This window comes from Salmo salar, chromosome ssa12, assembly GCF_905237065.1.
Source record: "Salmo salar chromosome ssa12, Ssal_v3.1, whole genome shotgun sequence".
Taxonomy (NCBI): Eukaryota; Metazoa; Chordata; class Actinopteri; order Salmoniformes; family Salmonidae; genus Salmo; species Salmo salar.
This window is the reverse complement of record NC_059453.1, coordinates 77,130,346-77,143,157: the sequence shown is the minus strand read 5'-3', so window position 1 is coordinate 77,143,157 and position 12,812 is coordinate 77,130,346. Positions and strand designations below refer to the sequence as shown.

Here is a 12,812-nt window from a genome sequence, read left to right as displayed (position 1 = left end):
TTGATTTTCACTGCTACGCTGATAACACACAACTTAACATTTCTGTGTCACCAGAGGATTTTTGCTCCACGGATAAATTATTAGACTGTATTAGTGGTTTAAATACTTGGATGGCTCACAACTTCCTCCAGCTAAATCAAGACAAGACCTAGGTACTTATTGTTGAAGCGAAATCACAGAGAGAGAATCTGTCCGCACATTTTAATACACAGGCAATAAAGATAAAACACCAGGTAAAAAACCTAAGTGTTATTTTAGATTCTGAACTCTATTTTAAATCACTCATTAGGAATGCGACCAAAATAGCTTTTTACTACCTGAGGAACATTGCCAAGGTGCGGCCGTTTCTCTCTCAGGCTGATACAAAGAGACTCATCCATGCTTTTATGACAAGCAGGCTTGAGTACTGTAAGGCTATCCTGTCTGGTCTACGCAAGAAAGCCATTAGTCAACTGTAAAACATACAGAATACAACAGCACGGGTACTGACCAAGACCAAACGGAGAGCACACATTACACCAGTTTTAAGGTCTCTGCACTGGTGCCTGAGAGTTTTAGAATGAATGTTAAGATTATTCTATTGTTTTTTAAATCAATCCACAATTGTGCACCCCAATACATGTCAGACATGCTTGTAAGTTATGTACCCAGTAGGTCCCTCAGGTCCTCTGGCACTGCCCTTTTAACCAGTGGTGGAAAAAGTATAAAATTGTCATACTTGAGTAAAAGTAAAGATACTGAGTCACCCAGTCAAATACTACTTGAGTAAAAGTCTAAATGTATTTGGTTTGAAATGTACTTAAGTATCAAAAATAAACGTACACTGAACAAAATATAAACAACATTTAAAGTGTTGGTCCCATGTTTCATGAGCTGAGGAGTATTTCTGTCTGTAATAAAGCCCTTTTGTGGGGAAAAACTAATTCTGATTGGCGGGGCCTGCCTCCCCAGTGGGTGCACCCATGGCTGCACCCTGCCCAGTTATGTGAAATCCATAGATTAGGGCCTCATTTATTTATTTAAACTGACTGATTTCCTTATATTAATTGTAACTCAGTCAAATCTTTGAAATTGTTGAACGTTGCATTTATATTTTTGTTCAGTAAAGTTGAATGTAGTTCACTACTCCTCAATACTGAGCTTTTGCTGTGTGAGTGTATATGCGAGTGCATTTGTGAGTATGAGGTGTGTGTGTGTGTGTGATAGCTTGTGTCAGGGCCATGCACAGACCTTTCAGGAAGCAGGTGCTCAAAATGAAATAACCCCATCCCACCCTTGAAAAATTAAATGGAGTTTCATCATTAATATCTCAATTCATAACCCCACTGGGAACAGACGTCAATTCAATGTTGGTTCAACTTAATTTCATTGAGATGACGTGGAAACAACGTTGATTCAACCAGTGTGTGACCGGTGGGTACTAACTGCCTCTGTAGCAAAGGCCCATTTATTTCTGCAACAACACACTCACTCATCACAAATTGCAAGGAAGCTAGTTAGTGTTTCCTGACATGACTAACATCGGGGGAAAAGGTGTGTAGAGACACATTGTACAATATGAGGAGGACATTATAGTCCTAAAAAAGCTTTCCAGTTTCACTGACTCACCCAATGATGCGCAGCTCACTCACTTGCTTGCTTTCCAACCTGTGTTTTCCCGCAATTGTATTTGAAATATTGCGAAAGACCTGTTTTGTCTGCATGCTGTTCACTGACAGATTTGCCGAGCATTACCGACTGTAGGCTACACATAATCTGCAGCTAGGTAATTTTTTCACTCATGGTGTAGTAGACTATTCTGAATTATTTATTTTATTTCTGAACACAAAGCAGTAATTCTTTACCTTTGGCAAATGTATTTCAATTGATCAGGGGTAAAATTGATTTCAATTGATCAGGGGTGCTGCAGCACCTCCAGCACCCTTCCTGCGGCTATGATTCTATAAGGAAAGACATTATGAAGTGCTGCTGCTCGTAGGCTATCAGCCAACCAGACCAAATATTGATGATGATGTATATCAAGTGTTTTCCAGTGTTAATCAAATGTTATGCTGCTGTGGCAGTGCTGTTGATAATTAAACTAAGTAGCTTGCTACACACATTTGACCGGTGATCGCATTTCAAGCCATGTATGTTTCATTATGCAATCTCAGTACAAGGCAGACTGGAAAAGGACACATGTGACCTCCATACAGGGCAATGGACGGGGAAGGGGTGGGGGGAGGCGAACTTGGCGACGTCACAACGACTTGGGGGCAGTGGGTTCAGAACAGCAATGACAAAAGCTGTATGTAGAGCTGTCCTCATAACAGCCTCAATTTGTCAGGCATGGACTACAAGGTGTTGAAAGCATTCACTGGGATGGTGGCCCATGTTGAATCCCACAGTTGTGTCAAGTTGGCTGGATGTCCAAACTGTTGAGTGTGAAAAACCCAGCAGTGTTGCAGTTCTTGACACAAACCGCTGCGCCTGGCATTGACAACCATACCCTGTTCAAAGGCACTTAAATATTTTGCCTTACCCTTACCCATGGCACACACACAATCCATGTCTCAATTGTTTCATGGCTTAAAAATCATTCTTTAACCCCTTCATCTACACCCCTACTTCCCGTGGTTATGCAGGTGCGTGCCTGGCTTGTGCTTGTGTTCTGTGTGAGTGAGTGTGCATCACTTGGTAGACGGCTAGTGATGGCTGTTCAACAGTCTGATGGTCTGGTTATGGAAGCAGTTTTTTAGTCTCTCATTGGCTCTGATGCACCTGTACTGTCTCTGTCATGCCAAATTTCATCAGCCGCCTGAGGTTGTAGAGGCGCTGTTGCAGTTTCTTCACCATGGTGTCAGTGTGGTGAGACCATTTTAGGACCTCAGTGATTAGCACTCCGAGGAACTTGACTCTTTTGACCCTATCCACTGCGGCCCCGTCGATGAAGATGGGGTTGTGCTCCCTCTTCTGTCTCCTGTCATCCATGATCAACTCCTTTGTTTTGTTGACATTTAGGGAGAGTATTTTCCTAGCACCACTCTGCCAGTGCTCTAACCTCCCTGTAGGCTTACTTGTCGTTGTTGGTAATCAGGCCTACCACTGACGTGTTGTCAGCAAACTTGATGATTGAGTTGGAGATGTGCGTGGCACGCAGCCATGGGTGAACAGGGAGTACATGTAGTTAAGGAATATAATATTCTATTTTTTGGTGACTTTAATATTCACATGGAAAAGTCCCCAGACCCACTCCAAAAGGCTTTCGGGGCCATCATCGACTCAGTGGATTTTGTCCAACATGTCTCGAGACCTACTCAATGCCACAGCCATACCTTGGATCTAGCTTTGTCCCGTGGAATAAATATTTTGGATCTAAATGTTTTTCCTCATAATCCTGGACTATCGGACCACCATTTGTTTTGCATTTGCAATCGCAACAAATAATCTGCTCAGACCCCAACCAAGGATCATCAAAAGCCATGCTATAAACCCTCGGACATATATAAAAGAAGCCAAAAAGCAAACTGTTGGGGCTTTTCGATTTTTATACTCCAGTTTATAATATGATTATTTTAGAACAATGTGACTTGTATTAACAGTATTTCACAATTTTAACATAGTGTTAACACAATTTCACAATAATGTTTTCTAAAGAAAACATATGCCTATGTCTTAACCATTTACTATCAATCACCATAGTTCAGAATAAATCCATTGGTGTGATGAACCATAACAAAGGGAGAAATGCAGAGAGCAAGGTAAAGCAATTTTATCAGTTGTATTTAGATTGTCATTATAGAGACACTTGTTGGATAAATGTGAGAAAAAAATTGGGCTAGTTTTCAGGCCTTGTGGGAGGGTTTTGAGTGGTCAATGAGACGGTTCGACGAGTCCCTGTAGTCGTGTTTTGCATCCGTTGAAAATTGATTGCATTCGATTTGGAACCGGGCTGCCACCCGGGTATAAGCCAGGTACCCCGTTCAAAGCCAACGGCGTAGTCGGCTCAAAACAAAAGTGATGTAATTAAGCACGTGTAGTAATTAGTAGGATTATGTGTTCTGTCTTCTGCCTTCCCAATGAAAACTATTTAGAAAATTCAAACGTGTTTTATGAGAAGGAGATGTATGTTTTGGACGATGATCCATGCTGCCTTTGCAGCCTTAATGCTTTATGTAAGAACCGGTCCACGAACGGGAATGCTAGATATGCATTATCGGCTGCCTAGGCTATGATTGGGTACAGGAACAATGCCATCCATGATAACCATTTGAAGTAACTGGGGGCGAACATATTCCATCTCTATTCTGGTCATTCACAAGTAAGGTTAGGTTGTAGCTACATACAGATTAATGCGTTACTGGAGAGAGACGCTTTGCAAAAAAAGAGAGAAAAGAACAATGGCTCCCTCTGCCGTTTTTTCTTCGGAACAGCATCTTTGGACCAGTTTACACCGTTCTTCTTCTTCTATGATATCATGGCGGTCCGCAAACAAACGTGTAAGGTGCATGTCGCCACCTACTGTGCTGGAGTGTGCGATCAATCATGGTCTGCCAAATTCTGAACCACTACGAAAATACAATTAAAAACCAAATAATTCCCTACTAACTTCTACCCCCCCAATCCGTTACATTTGATCTATATCATGCTGAAACAATCCACCCTTAGAATTATTTAGCATGTCAACAACCATTGATAGTCAATAAAGTTAACTTCCTAACTTTCATTGGTACGGTTAACAACACGGCTCAGGTTATGGAACGCAGAAATGCCAGGTTGAAGGTTATAGTGGATACGGCAAAATAGTTATTGGGGGTAACAGATGTTACTGTCAAAGTTTCTTTTTACACAGCACATTCATGATCCCAAGATTTATGAACAGGTCTCGAAACCATGCCAGGACCAGCAGAAGCACCAGCTCCAACAGTAGGTTCACTTAGTACAGGAGCAGCAATGGAAGCTCCATCAGACTGTACTGTAGTTCTACCAATCTGTCTTACAGCCTCTGCATACAATACATCATGACTGCTTTTATATTTCTGAGCCTCTAGCCTCTCTCTGCACCTGGCATCAACCAAATGCTGCACTATGTACCTTCTTTGACCCTCTTCTCTACTGATCAACCTTTTGACCTCAATCACTCTTCCTCCATTCACATTTTCTTAAATATCATCTGTGGACATACTGTAGATATTGTGACCCCCAGTGATGACTCCCATCAACCTAGCATAAGCACCAGGGTGTTGGTTTTTAATCTTCTTCCCATGAAGCTTTTCCATTTGCAGAATCTTCCCTTGCTGAGCCTGACTACCACAAAATATTAGCAATCTACCTTTTCCAATGAACCTGGCTAGTTTGATTTTAAATGAGGCCCTGTGGTCTCATCAAACACTCACCACTTTCTACAACACATCTTTACTCTTGCATCCTACCTTGGCCCTCTTTATGCTTTCTTTACTAGACACTCCACTGCTTTCAGTTTCATGACCTCTTTTCTTCCTATGTCTTTCCACTACTGACCATTCAGGTCATTGGTGTATATTCCTGGAGTGATTGATGCACGTCGGCTGAATCATGTGGTGAATTAAGAAAAAGAGAAGAGTCTATCTGTTCTTTTGTTTTTGATATGGAGTCTCTCCCTATTCAAGTGCAGTTTGGGTATATTAACTACAGAGTCAGGTTATTTATCCAAAGACCAATGCAATGTGATTATTCTAAAGCTTTTGGTCATGTTTCAAGTGTTTGCATACGGGAGAACCTGAGATGTCCAAGTTGTGGAAAATATCATATTGTGTTATAAAAGTGATGAAAATGTGACATGTTGCAATTGTGGTGGGAACCATGAAGCCACGTCTTTCGAATGCCCCACAAGGGTGAAAGACAATGAGGTGGCCAAAGTCAGGGCAGTCCAGAGCATTTCATATGCAGCAGCTGTTAAAGGGTTGAGGGTTTGAATGGTTCACCTGAAGAGTCCATGGTGGTGGATAGTCTTTCACTGCAGGCTGCAGGGCTTACATTTCACGAGCAGGATCCTGACATTTTAAAGGTTAAGAAGGTGGCCTTTATAGCTATGGTGATTAATTGCCCTGCCAAGGTGGAGAGAAGGTCCAGGAAGATAGAAATCATTGTAGATGCGGCAGAGCGGTTCCTTGGGCTGAAAGATTTCTCGGCGAAGGAGTTACATGGAGATTTGTTTTGTTTTGTCAATGTACTATTTTTATTTGGGTGGATTAAGTTAGTTATGGATTTTAATTTTACCTTTTTTTTGGTTTAAACCCGTCCAGTTGGTGGCGGCAAAACACATGTTTTGGTTGTAGTCTGTCATAAAATCGACAGAAGAAGAAGTTTACGCCATTACGTGAGAAATGAATTAAGCGTCATCCATTCGGCTGCAACTTCGATCCTAAAGCGGCGCGCGGCATTTTTATTTTATTTTTCCCCTTTCTCTAGCTTCAACTATACATACTGTTTAATTCTATAACAATGGCGCGAAGCATACCCTTCTGCACAGTTCCCACTTGTCTGCTTTTTCTCACCGGACTGTGTTATCGAGTAGCTGCCGACGGGCTGCTGAACGAAGAGGTGAAACGAACAGTGGACCTGAGCACGCACCTTGCTAAGATAACTGCAGAGATTCTTCTGTCAAACCAGGGAGACTCGGCGGTACATAGCTTTATCTTGGCAGTAGAGCCCGACTTGGCCCCCAACCTTGCGTACGTCGGAGCATCGGTAAGTGACTTAGGAATGCATTCGCTGTAAACCAAACATTTTTCTCCAGGTAGTTACCTAAAAAATGATTATAGGTCACAGGCTAGGTAGTTAACCTAGCTAGCAATAGCATGCACATATTTGTCCTGCAGCGCCCAGTCAAGGCAAAGAAACTAACTTACTACTTTCTAGATAGCGACTTGCTATCTATCAAATGTATTTTGCTAAATGGCCGATCTAGCTAACAATGCAAGGCTGTAGAAAAAAAAGTGAATTATGTGATTGTGGCGTGGAACTGTTTGAATGGGCTAACGAGTGCGCTTAAAAAATAAAAAAAAATTAAAAGTGCCTTTCCGCAGCACTCGTTCTGTCAGGAATGACACGTATCCGCTGAGGGGAGTTATTTCCGTGTCTTATCTATATTCTGAATAGCTCATTTTGTGTGCATGATTTCGGGACCTTTGATTATGTAAGATAATGTTTAGTAAATTAAGATTTGTGTGTGCTATCAGTGATTGTGTGCACACCACCCGTAGCCGTGGGGAATGAATACTAACTACAGTCACAACGCAACATACTCAAACTCATTCCTATCTATAATGAATAAATATCAGGTCCAGTTGCAGTAATAAGAGTTGAATTGTACCGGATTGGACAGACATGTAAACATGTGTGTCTTTGCCAGGTGAAGGGTGATGAAGAGGAGGATGGCATACTTGAGCTCAAGCAGACAATGATCCAAGGCCAAAGGTGAGAGGTCTATAATTGCTGGTGCATCCCTGTTCACTAACGCTTCGAACACACCGACAGCGTTTTTGCACAAAATAGTATGCAGCATCATCTGGATATGTGTGCAACAAAAGTTCAACATTCACCTTCTGCTACCATTTCTGTCAAGCCATTTACGCATACAGTTTCACGCCATACGTATGCACCACACTGAACGCACTGCAACTGCCTCTGCAATGCAATGCTGCAAGGCAAACACAACTTTTCATTGGAAATGAATGTAATTCTGGTGTACCAAAATGCCATGATGCAGTCGGTGTGTTCAAAGGGTAAGGTTATGTTACTTATCCATTGTCAAGCATTAGACTATAAAGTTTCTAGATATGCACATTTTCACCATGTTAAACTTCACCCTTTTTTTTCAGTGGCGTTTCTGTCACTGTTTTAGTTTGTCCCCTTGTTTTTTAAAGCCATATGTTGGTGCTGGTTTCCACTGACCTGACCCCTCTCCTGTCTGCTAACCTCTTACAGTGGGGAGTTCTACAAGGTGCAGTTACCCTCCAGTCTGGGCGTTGGCGCTAAGCTGCGAGTGAAGGTGGAGACAGTCCTGAGCCACATTCTGAGGCCCTTTCCCACCCACATCACCCAGGATGAGCGTCAGCTGGTGGTGTTCCAGGGCAACCACTACCTGTACTCTCCATACCCCACCCGCAGCCAGACCACCCGTGTCCGCCTTGCCTCTAAGACTGTGGAGAGCTACACCAAGCTGGGCAACCCCAGCAAGAGTGATGAGGCCATTGAGTACGGCCCCTTCCGTGATGTCGCCCCATTCAGTGAGGTATAATGTCTCTGAGGGCCCTGGGTTTGAGATGCATTGATCTGTTGTTGAATGGTCTGAACACTGTTGGGCCAGCTCAATAGCAAACATTGGCCTAGTAGATTCATATTTGGAAGAGAAGTTTTGATATTTCTTTGTTTCTCGTTCTTTTTAGGATGCCCTGAAGGTCCATTATGAGAACAACACCCCCTTCCTCACCATTAGCAGCATCACCCGCATCATTGAAGTCTCTCATTGGGGAAACATTGCTGTGGAAGAGACCATCGACATGAGGCACACAGGGGCATTCCTGAAAGGGCCTTTCTCCCGTTATGACTACCAGCGCCAGTCTGACAGTGGCATCTCATCAGTCAAATCCTTTAAGGTGTGTTGATTTTTAAAGACACTTTTATTGCAGTGGAATATTGTTGCATTTGCAAATCATGCTCTCAAAGGTGACTTGTAAAGATTGTATAATAACTACATCTCCTCTTTCTCACAAAGACCATCCTTCCTGCCTCAGCACAGGATGTGTACTACCGGGATGAGATTGGCAACATCTCCACCTCCCACCTCCAGATTCTGGAAGACTCTGTGGAGGTGGAGGTTAGGCCCCGCTTCCCCCTGTTTGGTGGCTGGAAAACCCACTACATTATTGGCTACAATCTGCCCAGCTACGAGTACCTCTACACCCTGGGTGAGTTAAGATGACTAGATTACCAGATTACGATAACTGTTTATAACCAGAACTCTTTTTAAAGAGAAATGGCCTAACTGAAAGCTAAAAAAAAAAGAATATGCTAATTAAAATATTCCTATGGTCCTCAGGGGATCAGTACGCTCTGAAGATGAGGCTGGTTGACCATGTATATGATGACCAGGTCATCGACTCCCTCACTGTTAAACTCATACTGCCAGAAGGCGCCAGGTGAGTATGCATGATGTGTATTTAACTGTGGAAATGCATAGATCTCCTGTTTCATTCTATTGATCCATGTCTCTTCCTCTCAGGAACATCCATGTGGAAACCCCCTACCCCATTGACCGTATTCCAGACCAGCTGCACTACACTTACCTAGACACCTTTGGCCGTCCCGTGCTGGTGGCGTCTAAAAACAACCTGGTGGAGCAGCACATCCAGGACGTAGTGGTGAGCTGCAAGCCCCTAGTGGAGGAGGGAACAGAGACTTTAGGGGGGGGGGTTCAGGGGAGAAAGGAAGGCAGTTTGTCTTTGGTTTCACTGCATCTGGAAAACCAGAGTGCCATTACGGGGACAGGATTATTATTATTATAAGCAATGGCTTGAGTTATGCCACTGAAATAAAAAACAATTAAACAATCAAGATGCATGCTTTACATCTGCAAACCCTTTCAGAGAAATGCTTTAGATACTATGTAAGGTTCCCAATTGATGGTGTGAGTTCCTCAGTGTCTGTCTCATCCCCCAGGTGCATTATACCTTCAATAAGGTCCTGATGCTGCAGGAGCCCCTGTTGGTGGTGGGGGCCTTCTACATCCTCTTCTTCACTGTCATCATCTATGTGCGCCTGGACTTCTCCATCACTAAGGTACATACTCCTCCTCAGTCTCTTTAATAGTGCACTTGTACTCTCCACATCACCCCCTTCTATGTTTATCTCCTTTTTCCTGTATGCACATGCTGAGTGTCTCGTCCGTCCGTCCCCCTCGTTTCAGGACCCTGCTGCAGAGGTTCGTATGAAGGTGTCCTCCATCACAGAGCAGGTCCTGACCCTGGTCAACAAGCGTTTAGGGCTGTACCGCCACATGGACGAGGTGGTGAATCGCTATAAGCAATCTCGAGACACAGGGGCCCTGAACAGCGGCCGCAAGACCCTGGAGGCCGACCACCGCACCCTCACCAACGACATCAGCTCCCTGCAGGCCCGCCTTAAAGCAGAGGGCTCCGACCTCGCAGATAAGGTGTGTGTATTCAATTGTGTGTATAGTGTTTGGTGTGTGTACAGTTTATACCTACCTGTGTGCATATACTGTGTTGAACCTCACATGTTTGTCAACAGGTGGGTGAGGTGCAGAAGCTGGACGGCCAGGTGAAGGAGCTGGTGTGTCGCTCCTGGCAGGAGGCTGAGCGCCTGGTGGCAGGCAAGGTTAAGAAGGAGGCCTACGTCGACAACGAGAAGACCCTCTCTAGCAAGAGACTGGAGCTGGTGACCCGCATCGACAGTCTGCTGGACACCCTGTAAACACCACTATACACATGTCAGTGTACAAAACACACGTGCTGCCCCAACTACACATCTGTTGATCCGGCCCTGCAGTTATTATAAAATAAGAAATATTTACCTTTGCACACATTCCCCCGTAAGCTCATTGACCATCCCACAAAGTACACACACTAAAGGAACCTGTAGGTGCATGCAAACACTTGTGCCTTTGTGCCTCGCTAGAAACACAACAGCGTTATGCTTAACACCACAGGGAACGCTTGCGTCACAACTTACATGGCAGTCTAAGTTAAATTGTGTGGAAGAGCTCTGTTGTTCCTCAGAGTAAATGCAGAATTTTCATGTTTAAATTTGGAATCTTTTGTGTATATACATTTTTTTTTTTAACCTTTTGTGAATGGTTGTTGGTGATAAATATTTTTTGGTGTTACTCTTAAGGGTTTTCATGTCACATCTCTCCCGTGTCTATACTCCTTTGAGTCCCTCCAACCTGTGCTCTCTTAAGGGTGGAGTAGTCATCAGTGCCCCTGAAATAAGGGATGGATCCCTTGTGAGTCAAACAGTCTCTAAATGTCTTCGTCATATTCTTTGCAGTTACGAACTCTTGTTACTTCCCCCTGGCTGTTATATTTGAACAAAGTTGAAGCTCTGAAACGGTGTGGACCCCAATCCAAAAGGTTACCATTTTCATGTTAAGTTTGTCATTGTCCCTCTGTAATATTTTTTAACATTTTGTATAATTTCTCTTTGTAAATGGTATATTTTCTTTGATAGTTTTAGTGAATGCATGAGAATAGGCCGTGTGTATGGGGCAGTCGAAGACGCTGAGTGATAATGTATGTGAACCTGTATCGTTAGTAAATGAAATGTGGGAAAATGAACCAAGTTTACATTTTAGTAATTTAGCAGATGCGCTTATCCAGAGCGACTTACAGTAGTGAATGCATACATTTCATACATTTTTTTCTTCTCCGTACTGGTCCCCCGTGGGAATCGAACCCACAACCCTGGCGTTGCAACCGCCATGCTCTACCAACTAAGCCACACAGGACCTAGGACCGAGTTTGAAACATTGTCTGACAACTGTTTTAAAATCCAAATGATTCCTCCACTTTTAAAACTCTTTAGGGAAGTAACCTAGTTCCACCACTCGAGGGCACTCTTGCTCAAGATATTTTCCTCATCCGTGGTGGTTAAGTGAGGCTTTTGACTTGGGAAAGGGAGAGTGCCTACAAAGTTTGCACTGTTTTATTTTAATATGGAAGCAACCCCAAATAAAACAACTGGTGCTCAATTCATATAATGTGATCCATGTAGATGTGGCTTACTGATTCTCTTTTACTCATGGGGAAAAATTGGCTTATTCTTTAATTTTGCTGATCATCACATCAGCCAATTATATTCTTGAAGACACTAAATTGTGGCTCACCTGTCAATGAATTAATAAACGAGGGCAATGGTGGGTTGAATTCTCCATTACATTCAAAGATGTCACATACTGTATATGACATTGATTACATTTCCCTTCTCTTTCCACATTTCTTGGGGGATTTCCAACACGATTTATTCTGGAGTGCACACCAGGCCTTAGTAGGATGACCACACCTAGCAACCCAAACTGCTAGTGGATGGTGGCACTCCCTAGTAGACCTGCTTATTTCTTCCCGATCAGAGAGAAGGACGAACAGGAGATGAGACAGGTCAGTCTGAGGTCACCACTTTCCCTTTAGGGTCATAAGAGGTCGTGCCAAGGCATTTCCTGTGCCATAACTACCCATTCTAGTTGCCATGATAATGTTCATGTATTGTATGTGCGTTACAATAATCATTGTGAAAATACACATTGGAGGAAGGCAAAGACAATGTCTGTTAGCACTGATGTTTGGTGGCGTTACAAGGCCCCACAATGGCATTTTGTGTTTGCGCTTCAGTGGAGATTTGCAGCTGCAGGGCTGGTAGACCCCCCTCAGCCAATCATTCTCACACCAACATAAACTCAGCAAAAAAAGAAACGTCCTCTCACTGTCAACTGTGTTTATTTTCAGCAAACCTAACGTGTAAATATTTGTATGATCATAAGATTTAACAACTGAGACATGACCTGAACAAATTCCACAGACATGTGACTAACAGAAATTGAATATTGTGTCCCTGAACATAGGGGAGTCAAAATCAAAAGTAAATGTCAGTATCTGGTGTGGCCACCAGCTGTGTTAAGTACTGCAGTGCATCTCCTCATGGACTGCACTAGATTTTCCAGTTCTTGCCGTGAGATCTTACCCCGCTCTTCCACCAAGGCACCTGCAAGTTCCCGGACATTTCTGGGGGCAATGGCCCTAGCCCTCACCCTCCGATCCAACAGGTCCCAGACGTGC

At 43.3% G+C, this 12,812-nt stretch overlaps 1 protein-coding gene across 1 annotated transcript; it reads left to right on the top strand.

Moving 5' to 3' along the window:
* Nucleotides 1-6,327: 6,327 nt before the first annotated feature.
* Nucleotides 6,328-11,318, top strand: LOC106565820 (dolichyl-diphosphooligosaccharide--protein glycosyltransferase subunit 1). Its single transcript, XM_014133383.2, has 10 exons — nucleotides 6,328-6,708; nucleotides 7,373-7,437; nucleotides 7,948-8,254; nucleotides 8,409-8,618; nucleotides 8,738-8,930; nucleotides 9,062-9,161; nucleotides 9,245-9,383; nucleotides 9,682-9,801; nucleotides 9,929-10,174; nucleotides 10,273-11,318. Exons 1-10 carry the CDS (start codon nucleotides 6,463-6,465, stop codon nucleotides 10,453-10,455), a joined length of 1,809 nt encoding a protein of 602 aa, XP_013988858.2. The 5' UTR covers nucleotides 6,328-6,462; the 3' UTR covers nucleotides 10,456-11,318.
* The last annotated feature ends 1,494 nt before the right edge of the window (nucleotides 11,319-12,812 follow it).